This window comes from Schistocerca nitens, chromosome 9 (assembly GCF_023898315.1).
Source record: "Schistocerca nitens isolate TAMUIC-IGC-003100 chromosome 9, iqSchNite1.1, whole genome shotgun sequence".
Lineage (NCBI taxonomy): Eukaryota > Metazoa > Arthropoda > Insecta > Orthoptera > Acrididae > Schistocerca > Schistocerca nitens.
In genome coordinates this window covers 194,895,597-194,914,021 of record NC_064622.1, presented here as the reverse complement: position 1 = coordinate 194,914,021, position 18,425 = coordinate 194,895,597, and the positions used below count along the sequence as shown (strand labels likewise).

Genomic DNA, 18,425 nt, shown 5'->3' with positions numbered 1-18,425 from the left:
ACGGCAGTTATACTATTCGATCGTGACAGTAAGGATAAAAAATGATCAACTGTTTTGACTTCGTCAGCTGGATTACAAACTGCCGCGGTCTTCGAAGGCATTTGAATTATGTGCGCGTCACTTTGAGAGATAACATGGTGTGAACGAATTACATTTGCGTGACTGGTGAAGGTTATCTGCGTCTCTCACTATAAAAACCTCAAACCTGGTAATAGAACACTAACAGCAATGGTAGTATTCGCAAGCTGTGCCACGGAAGACTGGTATATGGCAGATGTGAACTACTTCCGAATAGTAAGCTGTTCTTTGCCACGTGGAACTGTTTCCAGCGGTCCAACGTAAGATCCTTGGCAGAAATGCAGTCTTAACGTTTACACGACGAGAATATATTTTCATATCGTCGATAGTGAATTTGGTCGTGGGATGAACCACAAAAATAAGCGTTACTGAATTTAATTAATCAATAACTGAACTCGTGAATGTATGGATAATTCTAGGTAATCACCTAAACTATTAGTAACAAAGGCATAAAAATGTTTTTGTTAACTTTGCAGTTGATGACAATTCTGTATTACAATGTATTAGAATAATGTTTTATTAAATGTGTAACTCAAGAATGCTGAAGATTAGATGGGTAGATTACGTAACTAATGAGGAAGCACTGAACAGAATTGGGGAGAAGAGGTATCTGTGGCACAACTTGACTAGAAGAAGGGATCGGTTGGGTAGGACATGTTCTGAGGCATCAAGGGATCACCAGTTAAGTACTGGAGGGAAGTGTGCAGGGTAAAAGTCGTACAGGGAGACAAAGAGATAAATACAGTAAGCAGATTCCGAAGGTTGTAGGTTGCAGTAGGTACTTGGAGATGAAGAAGCTTGCATAGGATAGAGTAACATGTAGACCTGCATCAAACTGGTCTCTGGACTGAACACCACGAAAACAACAACCAAACTACTGAAGTATTACCAGCGAAAATGTTAAAAAAAGCTTAGACGATAATAATTAAGGAGGAAATATGGTATTTTGTCCGTAAAAATTCATAATAACACTATTTCATTTTTGATACTTCTCTTCTTGAGAACCTTCCCAATTTATGTCCAAAACACGCCTTTCTTCACTATATTCTTAAAGTCTGTATTCATCATTACTCACACCACAACCGAGTGAAGTGGCACTGTTGTTAGCACACTGGACTCGCATTCGGGAGGACGACGGTTCAAATCCGCGTCCGGTCTTCCTGATTTAGGTTTTCCGTGATTCCTCTACATCGCTCCAGGCAAATGCCGGGGTGGTTCCTTCGAAAGGGCACGGCCGACTTCCTTCCCTAATCTGATGGGACCGATGACCTCGCTGTTTGATCCCCTACCCCAAACCAAACAATCCAACAACCAATCAATCATACCACAGGTATGTAGAGACGTTGCGTAACTTAACAGTTCATCTTCCTTTGCATTGAATTGCACTTGTAGCTTTTTAGCACACTTCGCAGCCATCTTGCACACGAACTTAATCTGACATGCCACAGTTGTTTCACTAGAATGCAGCATACAGCGCATGAGACGCGTTCAAAAACAGTTGGCCTATCACGCCTGAAATACAGTGGTGGCGCGCTACTTAACATACTTGTCACAGTTGTTTCACTAAAACCCATCATACAACGCATTGGACTACTCCGGAACTTGTTGACCTGGTACGCCTGATGTAAAGCGCTGGCGCGCTACGCATTGCGTTCAGGGAAAACACCTTCTCTCTTTCTTCACTGTCGAGGGGATGACGCACTACACAGGCCGCATACGAACGACGCGGCGCAAAACTGCTGCTCCTAGGGAAACCCTTGCTTAGCATACATTTCTACTTCCGTTTATGTCAGAATAGGACACAGGTCGCGCAACAACGAGTAGGTAAACAAATACAGTGTGTGAATACCAAACAGTTTCTGGTCGTTTATTGCTCTCTGCAGTGGGAATACGAGTATATTTTACTGAGTTGTTGCCAAGTCCACACCTACTTTGAATGTAGCTTTCCAGATCCGTGTTGTCCTCTTGTATCGACCATGAGAAATTCTTGCTGCAGTTCGCAAAGAAAGACGTCATTCTTTAGATGTTCCCGCTGTAGTCTACGATTGTCGCTCAGCTACTGTCAAGCATCTTAGTCGAATTGATTGCACTATGGGAGTATACCGCTATATGGAATAGGGAAAGTACTGTCTTCCTGGAGACATCGTCGTAAGTTACTGAGTTGTTGTATATTTGGCGGTACACACCGCGTTTAATTACTCGAGCCTCAATGGAATGAATAGACTATGTCGTTAATCGCGGAACGTATCAGAGGATACAATTCACCGGTCAAAGGCCGCTGAAGAGCACAGGGACGAGGATGGAAACACTGGGGAGTTGGCGTCGGAAATAACTTTCTCTGTCAATCCAACCAGAACAAAGGGGAGTTTGCAGGGCCTATGCTGTCAGTGTTAATAAGCAAAGATCATATACCTTTTCTGCGAAACCGATGAAGATAACAATCTAAAATTTTTCAGGTAACCTGTGCATGTTATTCATGTTTACTGAAGCAGAATTAAGAGTTAAGATACAAATGAACCAGTGACGTACTTTTTTAAAAAAATTATGCCATTTTTATTATGAATATTTGTACATACAACCCCTTAGATTGGGTTCAAATGGCTCTGAGCACTATGGGACTCAACTGCTGAGGTCATTAGTCCCCTAGAACTTAGAACTAGTTAAACCTAACTAACCTAAGGACATCACACACATCCATGCCCGAGGCAGGATTCGAACCTGCGACCGTAGCAGTCGCGCGGTACCGGACTGCGCGCCTAGAACCGCTAGACCACCGCGGCCGGCCCCCCTTAGATTCATACATATTAAACTCACTACCATTACTATGCTTAGCAGTTGTAGTGTGTTACAATAAAACAGGTCACAAAGTTTCATGTAGCTTTCACGAGTACAAGGTGACGCAAATAAAGTTATCCCGTGTAAGTAGAGAGGAAATGCAGTGAAATTGTATAAATGAAGAGATGAAATGGGCTTATCGTTTATTTACAATGAAAAATGCAGTGAAAAGTACATTTGTAGAAGATAGTGAAAGTGACCCCTTCCAACATCAATATACAACTGTGCGCGTCTAAGCAAATTCAGATACACCCACTGTAAAGTTCGGTTACCGATGGCGCCGCCTTCAAGGATGACGTTGTCTTTCATTTCCTGTATTGTGAGTAGCTCTATTTCATAGACTTTGCTCTTCAAATGTCCTCACAGGGAAAAATCAGATGCTATTAGATCCGGCAACCGTTGTGGCCGTAAATGTTTCCTGACAGTCCGGACGCATTCCAAGGATACCACAGGGGGTGTGGCATGTTGTCCCATCTTGCTGGAAGAAGCAGTATTGTCTTTCATATTCACTGATTTGAGCACAAAATAGTTCAAAAATTTCCATGTATGCAACTGTGTTGACGATAATGTAAAAAGGCATCGGTCCAACGATGCGCGTTGCTGTTACACAGCACCGAACGCCGATTTTTTCATCATAGAGATGTTGCTGACACACAGTCCGTTACGCACTCCCTCGTGTTCTGTGAATTCAAATGACCGGAAAGATGAAACCATGCTTCACGGCTCATGATCTAGTGGACAGTATTTCAACAAACCATCGTTCATGTTATTCAAAAGTCACGTGCAGTAATCTATAAGTTTCTGTCATCGTCCCGTAATCGTTGCACAACCGTCACACGATATGGCTTCACATTAAGACCTTTCAATAGCTGCAGGCAGCTCCTACTTACATGAGCCTGTTGGGCCAATTTACGTGTAGACTTCTTCGGCGAATGTCTGCAATAACTTCTGGTGTGCGAACTGAAGGAATTGTTCGTCGTTTCACATTTTACACAGATCCGTAGGTGCGCCAATTTTTATACATACTTTTTATCGATCTCTTTGCTGGTAGTCCTCTATCCGAACACATGAGCCCAAAAATATCGCGAGTTTCCTGAATCAAATCTGTTTTCACATATGTTTCCATAGTTTCAATACTTCCTTCTATCGAGAAAGTAATTTTACAGACCGAAAAGAGAAACTTCTAACTTCACTGATGAAATAAACCTAAATGCTGGCGGAAGAAGTAGAAATATTGCATCCGCATGCAAAGTGGTAGGCAGGCTTTTGTCAAAGCAGTGGCGGTTTAAATTGCTTTGTAAGACTTTTTAATATCAACAGATACGGTTGCGGATACGCATAAAAAAACTCTTCAGGACGCGGGTAAGGATCTTGCAGCTGTGTACAGCATTTTTCTTATCCACGCAGACCTGTATCAGTGGGCCAAACTACACAGGAACTGGACACTAGCTGACGTAAGGCGAGTAAAGTTGTCCGACGGGTCACGATTTTGCCTCTCTTTCAAATTCAGCAAGGCGTCGAGGACACCTACTCCACGACTTGATGTTTAAGCCGTAGCGTGTAGAGGATGTAGTTCAGGCCGGAGCTGAGTCTGTAATTTTTGGCTGTGTTTCTTTCCCTTGGCTTAGACTCACTCGTACCCTGAACAGGAACTGTGTGTACTCAAACATTCTCAGTCAACGCACGCTTAGGGGCTCCATGTCACGGATTGCGCGGCCGCTCCCGCCGGAGGTTAGAGTCCTCAGTCGCGCATGTGTGTGTGTGTGTGTGTGTGTGTGTGTGTGTGTGTGTGTGTGTGTGTGTTGTTCTTAACATAAGTTAGTGTAAGTAGTGTGTAATTCTAGGGACCGATGACCTCAGCAATTTGGTCTCTTAGGAGTTCTCACACATTTGAACTTTTTTTTTTTTTTCCTCAGTGACCAAGCGTTGCCCCTTCTAGATATTCATGACGAGTATGTTGTGAACATCCCTGTCCTCCACGATGACCATAGTCTGTTCACCTTACGAATAAACCTGACGTAAACAAACGGAAACACAAACGTGATGGTTGGTCAGAAACCGTAGCACACGTACACTGGTGGTATTACGCTCTTGGAACTAGGTTCTACTTTTGTGTAAGATACCTTAGATATCTTATTACTAAGTTACGTTAAATGAAAATTTAAAGATATTCTAATATGTTACCAGCCATCAACGTTTTCATTAATCATGTTTTAGCTATGTAGTTTTTATTTCAAAATTCGTGTAGTCAGTTTCCATGCTGTTGTACTCTGATTGTCAAACAGTTAGTACGCAGTATGAAAATGGCTGCGGTTGCTTCCTGCTCCGAAGTGAAAAACTTGTGTGGAACACGGATAAAAAGTGCCACGAAATAGGTTGTTCTTAATGTTCCTCATGAATCTGCAGAAAAAATAGGTTTTGATGTTTTCGAGGAACTGTGTGTAATGTAGATAAATTACAAATACACGTTGGATGTATAGCGGAATCAGTACCGTAGTAGATAGTTAAACTTTTCACCATCATTATTTATGAATAATGCACGTCTTGTTTCTAATTAATATACCACGCGAAGTTCCTGTTTTTATTTCAAATATAAATTCTTAGTTATCGATATCTTACGAAAGATTGTTTTAAAGGTTGCTTAAATTAAGAGAACATAACAATTTAATTTTAGAACAAAAATAAAAATCCAAATACTTTTTATTTGGACTATGTCCATGGTTTTACACCACAGATGTAGTCTCACACGAACCAGAGTGAGAAGTGTCGCAGAAACATGAAAAACAGTCATTTTCACAGCATCGAGCGCAGCGTACAAATGCTGCATCTTTACATTTGTCGCCGGCCGCGGTGGCCGTGCGGTTCTGGCGCTGCAGTCCGGAACCGCGAGGCTGCTACGGTCGCAGGTTCGAATCCTGCCTCGGGCATGGGTGTGTGTGATGTCCTTAGGTTAGTTAGGTTTAAGTAGTTCTAAGTTCTAGGGGACTTATGACCTAAGATGTTGAGTCCCATAGTGCTCAGAGCCATTTGAACCATTTTTACATTTGTCGCTGTACCATTACAATATAAATCCAGCAGAACTGATCTGGATCCCAGTTAACGGATCTGTCGCGTTAACAAGACTGTTAAGCTGCCAGACTTGCTGGAACTAACGCACGCAGCTTCTTCACATGTTCCTGCCGAACGCTGATGGTATATAGAACGGCACGTCGTAAAAGAAGGGGGAAAATTGGGCGCCTGGGTAGCTTCGTGTGGATTCTGTTGCTGATCGACTCATTATCAACGTAGCAGATGACAGTTCCAGAACTGAAATGTATTTTTCGGATTGGATAAAGGAGGAGCGAGTGACTGCAGTTCATACCGTCGGTGGCGTCGGTATTCAACAATACGGTGAAATCCCTGCAGTGTGCTTTTGCACAACACATACCTCGATAGTAACAGTTATCCTGTCTTTTAGTTAGGAATTGTCATCACTCTTGTTTGTGATTAGAATACTATGTTAGGTGAGAAAGAGAGCTTTCCGTCTGGTCACCTATGAAGCGCGGGGTAGTACCGGAGTTTCGTCGATTCTTATTTTATTCTCTCCAAAAATTAAATGGCATTCGAAGCTATATTGTTTCTCTGTTCGTCTCTTTCTACGTCTGAACTGCAACTGCTCACATCATTGAAGGTTAGTTGGACCAGCTGGCTGACAATTGCTGTCCTAGTTAAATGAGCCGGACAAGCTGTTGTCCTCCATTATCGCTCTGTCTGTGTGCGTGTAACACAGCATAAAACATATCCTTATGATCGTACTTGACCGTACTGGGCAAAGCTTGGCTCCCGATCCACATGAAACGAAACCCAACGAGATTAAACCAAACGCAGAACAACACATGGTGTAATGTTTACATCAGGTTTATTCTTATGATGAAGACAGCATAGTCGTGTTTACAAGCTAAGTTTCTGGCACGCTGTCGCACATCGACTGGCGCGTCAGATCAGCTGATTTTAATCCCATGGAAAATCCCTGAGACCATTTTGAACCGCAGCTGAAACATGGCAATCAGCACTCTCGTAATAGGACAGCTCTAGGTGATCTGATCACCAATGACCGGCATTAATTTATCGACAACAATGTTAAATAAACCATTGAGAGGCTTCAGCTGCTTACGGCTTACCGGAACAAACTTCCTCACATTACCAATACAGAGGCGTTGTTAAGCGTTATTAGCGTGAAGCGCCCTATGGCTGACTGTTTGCTGTGCTTATTTTGTCTTTAACGGATATTGCAGCTTTAGTCAGAAGCAAAGCTCCTGTTGAAATTCTCTTTCTAGCGCAGAATTTCCAACCCCTTGACATACATTAACAAAGTTATAGTAACGGATTCCTTCGTCCCTCTATAAACTGTTTCCTTTTTTTCGCGTTCTGTTACTGTAATTGAAACAGAATGTTGTGCTGCGTTCTTGTAATCACAAGAGCAAGAAGAGACAGGAAGGGACTATCGAACTCCATATTGGTAAGCAGAAAAAAACTGAGTTACTGATAAGCGCGAGGGTGACAGAGGCCCACAGGGAGATTAAGGTGCCTTCCCAGCTGTAGCTGAGAAAGTGCCCCCGATAAGCGCCGTAACGGCAGCTGTACGTCATCAGGGTCGGGGCAGGGGCCATCGCCACAGTTCCTGGACTCTGTACGGGATTGTGCCACTGGGCGAAGACGAAGCGTCACTCTTTCGAAACAGCGCGTCGCCGTAGCTGTCAGCACCTTCAAAGATCGTAAACATATCCGCTGTCTCCCGTATCGCACACAGTGACTCCGACAGAGTGGCAACTGGCAACAGGTGCTTCTCAGACTGTGGGGTTTTCCAGATATTACATTACTCCATTCCCGTCGTATCTCCCTCCTCAGTTTTACCCACTGTTGCTGTTTATACATCTGAATACATTCTACGTTGTTGTTGCTGTCCTTGCTGCTGCTGCTGCTGTTTTCAGTCTGAAGTGCCGTTTGATATGTATTTACTGGACATTCCTCTAACAGTAGTTTTCTATAGGGCTGGGCAAACGATACTAGAGTTCGAACGGGATCGAGATTTTCCGATACACCGCAGCGTCCGATACGGTATCGAGCTTGTACGGACTATCACGTGATATTTCACTCACGCGGCGCCTGTGCAAGGGATACGCAAGAAACTGCGAACTTGCATTACAATAAACTAGTACTGCATAATTTTTACACTTTCGTGAAACAGTGGAGGAAACAGCATAAAATCCTACTACTGTACAAACTCTTACTGTGTTCAAACAAATCTGCAGTATGATGTCTCGTGCATTATATACCGGTATGTATATGAAAACATTTATGCCGGTTTTTAAGTAAAGGTAAAAAAAATACTACTTGAGTGAACCCTGCATAATATTTTATTTTATGCCAGAATGAGATTTTCACTCTGAAGCGGAGTGTGCGCTGATATGAAACTTCCTGGCAGATTAAGATTCGCAGAAGAGCTTATGTCTGAGAGGGTGACCTACCCTCTGTAATAAAAAAACGGAGTGAGCGGATCGACGAACAACTTGAACGGTGTCATCAGACGTCCGCCCCGAACAAATTCAACGAACAATATTGAACAAAATTAGACAACAAAAAAAGAAAGAAACAGTTGGTAGAGCACCTGCCCGCGAAAGACACAAGTTCCAAGTTCGAGTCTCCGTCCGGCACACAGTTTTAATCTGCCAGTAAGTTTTTATTTTTTTTTTATTTTGTTATTAGAGCCGGTAATGATTAACCAAGTAGGTTGAAAATGAGCAATCCGATCCCTGATCACAAATTAAGTAACAGAAACAACTTTGCCAGATGTTAATAAAAAACAACATTCTAACGAAACAATTAAGACAACTAAACGAGAAATAAACGCCTAACAAACGGAATGTATCGCAACAAAGTGACTACAGTTTTTATCGCGAGAGTAAATTACTGAGGATGATCGGCCTTGGAAATAGTACGATCAGGCCTCACTATATCGCAGGACGAGCGTAAGCTCCAGAATTACACACAATCGTGATTGCAACCTGTTATTTATTTATTAGTTGCCATTATTACGCGTGACCTGCACCTGCAAGATATTTTTTATTGTTAAAATCCTCAGTGTATTAAAAATGCTTTGTAAGACAGGTCGTTGTGATAATACCAACAAAAGCCACTAGATCGTAGGCATATCAAAACATCGAACAGAGCCGCGCAGGATTAGCCGAGCGGTCTTAGGCGAGAGAACCCAGTGGAGAGCCCCCGTCAAAAACAGAACTCAGATCCAGCATGAAAACAAGGAGAAGGTGCACTAAACTGTGAAACATATATATGAACGGTGCAAGCACAAGAAGTGCAACATAGAGCAGAGCGAAAAAAAAAGTGGCGTCGTGGTTTGCAAAGCTCACTCGCACCAGTCTTTTATTATTTTCCTCCGCGCTGTTCACTATATTCAAATTTGTGACTGTCGTGGCGTAACGTCCGTTTGCAATAGCGAGGGGTGTAAGGAAGGGACCTATAATGAAAGTTGATTCTGCACAGCTACTCTATTAGCAGCCAAAAAGAAGTGACTTTCGAGTTAGAAACGCAAACGTTTGATGACAAGGCGGCAGGCCAACTGTATCCTCCACCAGAAAACACGTCTGGTGTGTCATACACGGCATTAGTGAAAGTGCATGTGTCATATGATAGGCTTCTTTTATCGACGCACCTAATTTGTTGGCATTATGAGTGAGTGAGTGAGTGAGTGAGGTATGCCCCCTTGCTCCATTAAGTGTTGGTACGAATGTAAGTGTGAATACTCCCAAGGAAATGATGAAGACAAAATAGTGTATCCCATAAGCTGCAACGTATGAACGCAACAGTTTCACGATCACACAGCTTCTCTGTGCTCTGTCAAAGAAAACGTTTTTACCATATGCTGCATATTCTGTTGCCAAGACAGCCGAAAGAGAACAAACATTTCAAAGAACGAGCGGACAATTCTTAATGTTTTTTTAAAAAATAAAAATAAATAAAAGTGGCACTGGGGAGTTTTCAACGAGGCTCGTCCGCTTTGCGGTCCCACGAAGTTACTATTTTTCCCCCACAGTTCAGTACATCTTCTTCCTGTTTTCGTGCTTGATCAGTGTTCTGTGTTCAGTTTTTGGCGGGCTATCCATTGTGTCATCTTACCAATAAATCTGAGGGGATTGTGATAGGAAGTTTCCCTCGTGAGTACAGGCACAGTAGCGTCAGTGGTTGTCAGTAGCGTTGTTGTTTCAGCAAGCATTCTAAGTAAGTGAGAGAGTCAGATGTTTGCTATGTTACTGAGCGGATGGAAATGGCGTTCAGAGCACAGAGATAGAGAGATGGATAAATTGTGAATTACGATTTAGTAAGCATTATTTGCACTAGTGAAGATTATCAGATAATGTTGTTTCTGCACTGCTTGCTTGCGCGAAGTTATGATGTTTTTCATTAACGAAAAGTTTAGAATGCCATTTTTCTTTACTATTCCAATTTTCTTTACTATTCCAAGCGAGAATAAGTGAAGTTTTATATTCACATAGCTTGCACTCCATTATCATTTTCAGTGGTTAGTTTCGTATCGGAGAAATATTTCTTACAAAAATCAGTTTTGTAAAGATGACTGTAATAGTCAGGCAATGCGTTTTTCTGTAATGCAGTTGTTTGAAGACTAGTTTTCCTTCAGGCATGTAGGAAGTTCGTTTTACCGTCGTCTCGTCCCGAAAGAATTTCGTATTTTATGAATGTGTGTGTCCCTGCATCGCACTTTGCGGAACACAGTGGCTGAAGCTCAGACATAAACTCCTTACAGTAGTTGCACGTCCCTGCACTTGCGCTATTAGACTTTCCTTGTATTTAGCTTGCTTTGTGTTGCGCTTCATATTTTATGTTCATCACTTTGGGCAGTATTAAGTATCTGTTGTCACAGGTAATTTCACAAAAAAATTAGTACGGGGAGTTACAGGACAGAAGGCACAGTGAAACCATTCATGGTTGGGTGTCGCTTTCCAAAATTACTAGTTTCAGTATACGTAAAGTTCAGTTAGGATTACAACTCTTGTCAGTATTCTCACAGGGCAGTGTTGCATTCACATGTGTGTTATTCAGTGTTTAGAAATTTAACGGTTAGTTCTGAGTCAGTAAATTTACGGGGCATTTTTGTAGAAACATTTTGGTTATTTGTTGTTTCAAAATTCAATTCGTATTTCATGTAATATTTTTACTCTCTTAGCTTTTGTGTTGGACTATGTATGTCACGCATTGTGACGTCACGCTGAAAGATTTGTTTAATGTTTCATTCGTAATCACTTTCGGAAAGTTAATTAAAAATACCGTTACACAAGTTAAATTTGGGCGACTCACCTTATCAGATTGTGTTTTCGTAGTTACAGCCCTCGCATTGTTCAGGACAACAATATGGATACACGAGCTATAAGGAATAGCAGTTCACTTTCCTCCACTTCCGGTTCACAAAAGTAAACATGAGAAACAGCCCTCGCATTGTTCAGGACAACAATATGGATACACGAGCTATAAGGAATAGCAGTTCACTTTCCTCCACTTCCGGTTCACAAAAGTAAACATGAGAAACGTTACACTGTATTAATAGAGCAACCAACATGAACTTGTTTGTTGTACCCAAACCGTAATTTCCCCCACTACAATTTCTTCCGCTCACACTTCCCCCCATTACCAAAGTGACTATTCCTTGATGCCACAGGACTTTTCTGCCATCGATCCTTTGTTAGCTAAATTGAGCCATACATTTCTTTGGCGTTAGATTCTATTCAGCGCCGCCTAATTTGTTACCAGTTATCAACACACAGCAACGAGAGATTTTGTGGTCACATTCCTGAGGGCAGCGGTTATACTCCTGAATTACGTGTGTAAATGTATTTATTTAACTTCCTTCTTTCAACACAGTGCGAGAGAAACGAATGCGAAATGTCAGTGAATGGCCTGAGTACAGGAGAAATGGAAGAAGTTTACCGAAGTTAGTGCTTATAGGCACTGCCTTCAGAAGTAAAGGAAGAAAACCTGAGAGATTTAGGGAGTATATGGAAAGTCTACTCAAGAGTAATTGCGCAGCTGCGTAATACGGTGAAAAAGACAAACGGAGAAATAGGGCATTCTACTGAACGCCCAAAGTTTGGCAGGGCATTGAGGGATCAAAGTTTGCAGCTGTAAATAATGGATATCTCTACGAAAAATGTTTAATGAAATGGTCAGGAACTGCAAAGTTATTCCACAGCTTGTGAAACGTAAGAGATGTCTTGGGGCAATAGACAAATATTTGTTCGATGCTCCAGTGGTCTGGTAGGAAACATTCATGCTTACAATACTGGACAGAATAACAGCTGATTATTTCCGTAAATATCGTACGACCAGCTTCAAATCTTTTTCTTCCTCTTTGTTCAACAGAATGACGTACAGAGAACACAGACAAAATTTTCATTTATTTCTGCTTCAGAAATGAGGCAGATACGCACAGAGATTCTGATTTTATGCTTGCTAAAACCTTGTAGAAAAACAAGGGTAAACACGCAAGACACACGGCCTGCGACGGCTTTCTTTGTTGGGCACTATTGTGGGCAGTGGCGCTGGTGTATCGAAAGTTTGGAGTTGACGGCAGGTAGCAGCTATCCCAGCGCTACGAGTGCTAAAGTTCGGAGACTGTACCGATATCTGCACGGTCTTTGTCTTAGGAACAGAAATAACACTTTTATCCTAAGACAATGACACAGAAATAACCACAAGTTACGGTGGTCTCCAAGGCATTATAAAAGGCGGGACGTGGTTTTCAATAGGACGTGTGATCACTATCGTCAGCAAGATTTGCACGTCAGTAAGCCCATGAAACATTATGCTTCTCCACACCATAACCCCTGGACCATCAAATCGATCGCTTTCGACAATATTCCTGAATGCATGACGTTGTCCCATCTTTCGCCATACGAGAGTACATCCAGAATGACTTCTCAGACTGAACCTGCTCTAATCCGAGAAAAGCATGCGACCCCCCCCCCATTGTTGGATCACTCCCTATCCGCTTGTCAACATCGCAAATAGTGGCGCCAATGCTTGGGCGTCAATGAATGATAACGTACTGGTCGTCGGGCAACAAGACCACCCCCATGCCCTGCCACTGAGGAAAGTGAGACTTCGTGCCTTGCAGTCCTATTAAATGTCGTAGCAACTGCACTCGCTTTTTGACGTTGGTCCTTTCTTGCTTTTTGCACAGCGCATCGGTCATCAGCGGGTGCAATTGATCTCCGACGACAATCTCCTCTCCTTCTGGCAGTAGTGCCTGTGTTTCGGAACGCTCCCCATGCAAGTGAAACAGTGGTGTGAGCAGTACCAAATTCTAGGGTTACACTCACCACACTTTGTCATTCTTCCAATTTTCCGATGAGTCTTCCTCGTGCGAGAGCATTCAAATGTTTTTTTCCGGGTCATGTTGCAATGAAGACCACCACCACCACCGTGCATCGCAACGTCTCGCTGACTGACACACACTGCCGTGTCCCGATCCCCAACCACCTCCTGTGGCGTCGCTATAGCCCATTTGGCCCGTGTGGCGTCCAGCTTCGTGTGCACAGCAGGGAGACCGCACTTACATTTCTTTCCACCGAGTTGCTAATGTTTACTTTATCCATCTCGTCCCGAATTTTTACACAGCAATGTATAATTTAATGAAATATGCTTGTACATGTATGTATTTTAAGTCGGAGTATAGGGGTCCTTATTGACTATTAAATTTACCACGTCTATTATTCAACTGGTCATTAGATGATCTCTGGAAACGTATCTGGAGCAGCATGTTCACTCTTGTATTGCCTAACAGGCATTCGTTGCGTGTGTCTCCGCAGAATCTCGTGATCCGGAACGACACGCAGACGTTCCAGTGGTGGGTGGATCCCCCGGTGCAGCCGCTGGTGCGAGTCTACATCTTCAACTACAGCAACGCGCTCGAGTTCGAAGCCGGGAATGCGGAGAAGCTGCGTGTCAACGAAGTGGGGCCTTTCGCGTTCAGGTAAGCTGACGACACATTCTAACTACTCACATTTCCGTAGCCTGCATGCGTAATACACTACGTCCAAGATAAAAGCAGCATTGTTCCAACACTGTGGCGAAGTTTTCTTCTAGTTACTCTACAGCCTTAGGATTATTAAGTATAGTTTGGGTATTTTTAATGTTCCTGCAGTCAAAAGCGCAAGCAGACATGCTTGGTGAAAGGCGGCTACACATCTTCACTAATTGGACAGTCTCCAGTGAACTCTTCGCGAATTTAACACAGCTGTAGACGAGACGTATCACATGTAGTTGCACCTTGCTGGAAAACTCAGTACTGCCTTTAATTTTCCTTTAATAGAGAGTAGAAATTCTTGAAAATTTGAAGATGCACCACTGTATCGACAGTACTTGTAAAACATATCGGGCCGATAATTCGCCTGCCAGAAACCGCGCAGCAACTCTATTTTTCTTTCTTTAAATCGTGAAGAAGATTTGATGTACAATGTGTGGCTTTTCAGTGACCCCAGCGTCGATTAGTCTGTCCATTCACATGTGTGCAAAGGTGAAACGCACCTTCATCACGCGTAAAATACATTAGCAGGTACAATTCGCCATCCACAGTCTTTCTAAGAAAATACTCGCAATACCTAACCTTCTCGATCATTTCGAAGTAATGCCTGAACACATGCATCGCGATAGGGTTTCATGTGTAAGGATTTAGTACGTTTATCGCCATTCTGTTGCGAAAGCTGCCTGACAGTTCATTTTCGTATTTGATGACAAACTACGGTTTTCAAATAATGAAATTCAGATTAATTGTAAGAGATGTGCGACCTCGGATGGCCTAAGTCGTGAGGCAACAGCTCGCGGGAAATCTTGGTTCGAGTACCGGTCCCGCACAAATTTTCGCCTGTTACTTTAGGTAGTACATCTGTACATATGGCAGTTAATTTGTATTCAGACTAGCTTTTATTTCCTGCAAAATGCGTGCAATTAGTTCCGGAGTTAGACGAAAGCTTGCGGTTACGCATGGAATTAGAGATATCGCCACTGAGCCACCACTTTATCAACTTCTGAACACTTTTTGTAGGAATACTGGAGCTCGGGAATTGTTTAAGGATAATTTCACGAGTCAAATGAACCACAACAGATATAAGCTTTAACTATAGACACGTAATCCAACATACGTTACTCGAAAAACTGAAAGAATGAGGAAAATAAACTCGAAGCAGCTGAAAGCAACCAGCAACAAACGAAGCGGTGACAAATAACCATTCCCGTTATGTGATTGTAGATAAGGCGTGTGGGAAACTGTAAAATCACAACTTATTTGTTGCTGAGCGTTGCCGCTTTTATTTTGGACACACTATAGGTAGGATACAGACGGATCAGGCGAGAAGAAAGTGAGCCTTCTTAGTATAACGGGGTTGTTGGTATTTATAGGAACAGGAGTGAGGTCTGCCGAAACAGTACATAGAAGTTAAATGGCATCTACGGGCGTACATCCGAAACAGGTTCGTAGAATGTATGAATATGTATCGGTAGTAGATAGAGGTTATCGCATGTAGAAATAGAGAAATGTCATAAAATGAGAAAGCGATGATATGGCAATAGGTGAAGAGTGTCTTTTGTTACCAGTGTTCAGACTGGTTTGATGCGGCTCTTGTGTCCAACCTGTTCATCTCACGTCCTCAGTTATTTGTCGGATATATTCAAATATATCTTCCACAACAATTGTTAAACTCTACAACTCCTTCAAATACCACGGAACTTAGTGCCTGGTGTCGTAACGCCTATTTTCTCATCCAATCTTTTCTTGTCGATGTTAACCAAATGTTTCTTTCTTCTCCGATTGTGTAGCGAACCTCTTCATTCTGTTTTACCAGACTACCTAATTCTGAGCATCCTTCTAATGCACCACATACCCATCGTCTAGATTCCCTTCTTTTATAGTTCTCCCACAGTCCATGATTAATTTTCATACAACGCTCGGCTCCAAACGTACATTCTCAGAAATTTCTTCCTCGAGTTAAGGCCGATTTTCGATATCGCTAGATATGCCCTTATCGCCTGCGTTAATCTGTCCCCCTCTCTTCGTCCGCCATACTTTATTTCGCTTCTAAGACAGCAAAACTCCTTTATTTCTTACACTTTTTGGTCACCAATTTTCCTGTTAGTCTATCGCTGGTCTTATTTCTGTTACTCCTCATTATTTTATTCTTTCCTCGGTATAATTTCAAACAGTTTTCTCTGCTCATTAGACTGGTAATTCCATTCAGCACGTCCTACAATAATTTTTCTTAACTTTGTCTGAGGATAGGTATCGCATCGAATCTTTTCGTTGATATATTTCCATCATAAAATTAACTCCCATCTCTGACTTTTTCGTTTACTTTCGACACTGCTTCTTAGATTGTTTGATAGATTGAAAAGTGGTGGCGAAATACTGCATTCCTGTCCTGCACAATCTTTAACCCGAACACTTGCTTCTTATTCTTTCTTTCTTGTTTTTCCGTATGGTTTTTATTAATATTCTGTGTTACCCGTCTTTCCCTGTAGCTTACTCTTATTTTTCTAAGAATCTCGAACATACTATACCGTTCTACACTATCGAAAATTTATTCAAGGTAGCCGGCCGCGGTGGCCGTGCGGTTCTGGCGCTGCAGTCCGGAACCGCGGGGCTGCTACGGTCGCAGGTTCGAATCCTGCCTCGGGCATGGGTGTGTGTGATGTCCTTAGGTTAGTTAGGTTTAAGTAGTTCTAAGTTCTAGGGGACTTATGACCTAAGATGTTGAGTCCCATAGCGCTCAGAGCCATTTGAACATTTTTTTTATTCAAGGTCAATGAATTCTATGAACGTATCTTGATTTTTCTTCTGTCTTCCTTCCATTACCAATCGCAATGGCAGAACTGCCTGTGTGGTGCATTTATCTTTCCTAATGCCATACTGTTTGTCATCTAACAGATTCCCAATTTTCTTTTCCATTCTGTATGTTATTATTGTCAGCTGCTTCTATGATAGTTTTCGCAGTTATTTGTCCTTGCTACCTTTAGGGTTTTTGCTAAAGTCTTGTGGTGTATCTCCAGTCTCATAGATTCTACAAACCAATTTGGGTGTGCTGGTGCAGAATGCAAGAGTAATAGAGAGACACACTCAAGCTTTCGTATCTCGCTCATTCTAAATTACGAAAGTTTTAAAGGTAAATTTTCCCTCAAGATTGCTTCATTAGAAATATTCCTATTAGACATATATTTATGTATGCATGCTCTTGCCCTCCTGCGACCTTTGAACAGACTGACGCAGCTAGCTCTACGTGGACCCTTAATTTATAGTGGACTTGAATCCATTCTTCGGCACGGCACTTTTTACAAGTACATATCATCACCTGAGATGAAGCGACAGCAAAATTCCTAGGACAGACTGTGCACTGAATCACAATATTTTGGATTTGTAGTTAGATGCTTACCCACTTTACCACCGAGCCGCACAAGTAAGCTGGTGGTATAAATTGATTTTTGCAACTGAAATAGTTGTCAAATCAAATTTATTTTATTTCTGTAACAGTAAGGGGCCGTCGTGGTCTAGCAAGGAGAGCACTAAATTCAGGCTGTGGAGGTCCTGGGTTTAGTATTGGGTATGCACGTAGCCAGCTATCAAATTAGTACCGGTGATCTTTCCTGGTGGTAAAAGGTGGCCAGAACGATGGGCCGTCTACCCTCCCCCTCCAAGTGTCGTGTCGAAGAAAAACTGCACTTTACCTGCTGTGGTCAGTAGGCCGGTCACGAGTTTTACCTTTGTCCAGTAACGATTTGTAGAGATGGCAATCGGTTCAAAACAAAAGAATCAAGGATAATTAATAACTTAGTAACCAGAAAGAAATGTGAATGGTGGGATTAACAGTCATTGAAGAATCAAGTAAGAAGACAGTAAATGAGATTAGAAGAATTGTCTGAAAATAGTAAACGAAAAAATTGTCATATTGGGTTCGAACGAAAGGAATAAATTTTGGAATATTAACAGTGAAATTAGGACAGACGTCAAGCTGTCCCACTAAACCCTTTAAATTGCAAAATTTTCAAAAAGATAAATTGTTGTCAGCATAAAGAACGTCAGAAGCCGATACAAAGATGCAAATTCTACGTCAATATAATAGCAAACTGCAATAACATTTACCAATGGCGATTAGTGGACGTTGGACGTAAGCTAATTTACTCGATGGAGCAATCACATTTGAAACGATGTTAATGTAATTTACCAACTCAAAAAGTATGAACTATCTAATCTCGTTATAAAATGTTGCATGTCTTGATACGCAAACTATTAGACAAACTTCACAGCCGTAGCCCGTTCGTTAGTAACTCGGATTCATGATCGAAATCGCTTGCCTGGTGCTTGCGGAGACTGTTTCACACGAAGCCGATATTCCTGTTACTCCAGTTTCTCCGTATAAGTAGGACTGGGAACGCTGTATATAACTGCAGGTTGGTAC

General features: G+C 42.1%; 1 protein-coding gene across 1 annotated transcript in view; it reads left to right on the top strand.

The window, feature by feature from the left end:
• Positions 1 to 18,425, top strand: part of LOC126203612 (lysosome membrane protein 2-like) — a 438,898-nt gene that overhangs the window by 273,378 nt on the left and 147,095 nt on the right. Inside the window, exon 3 of the mRNA XM_049937979.1 lies at positions 13,791 to 13,954. Coding sequence (XP_049793936.1) covers positions 13,791 to 13,954 — 164 coding nt within the window. The remainder of the gene's footprint in view (positions 1 to 13,790; positions 13,955 to 18,425) is intronic.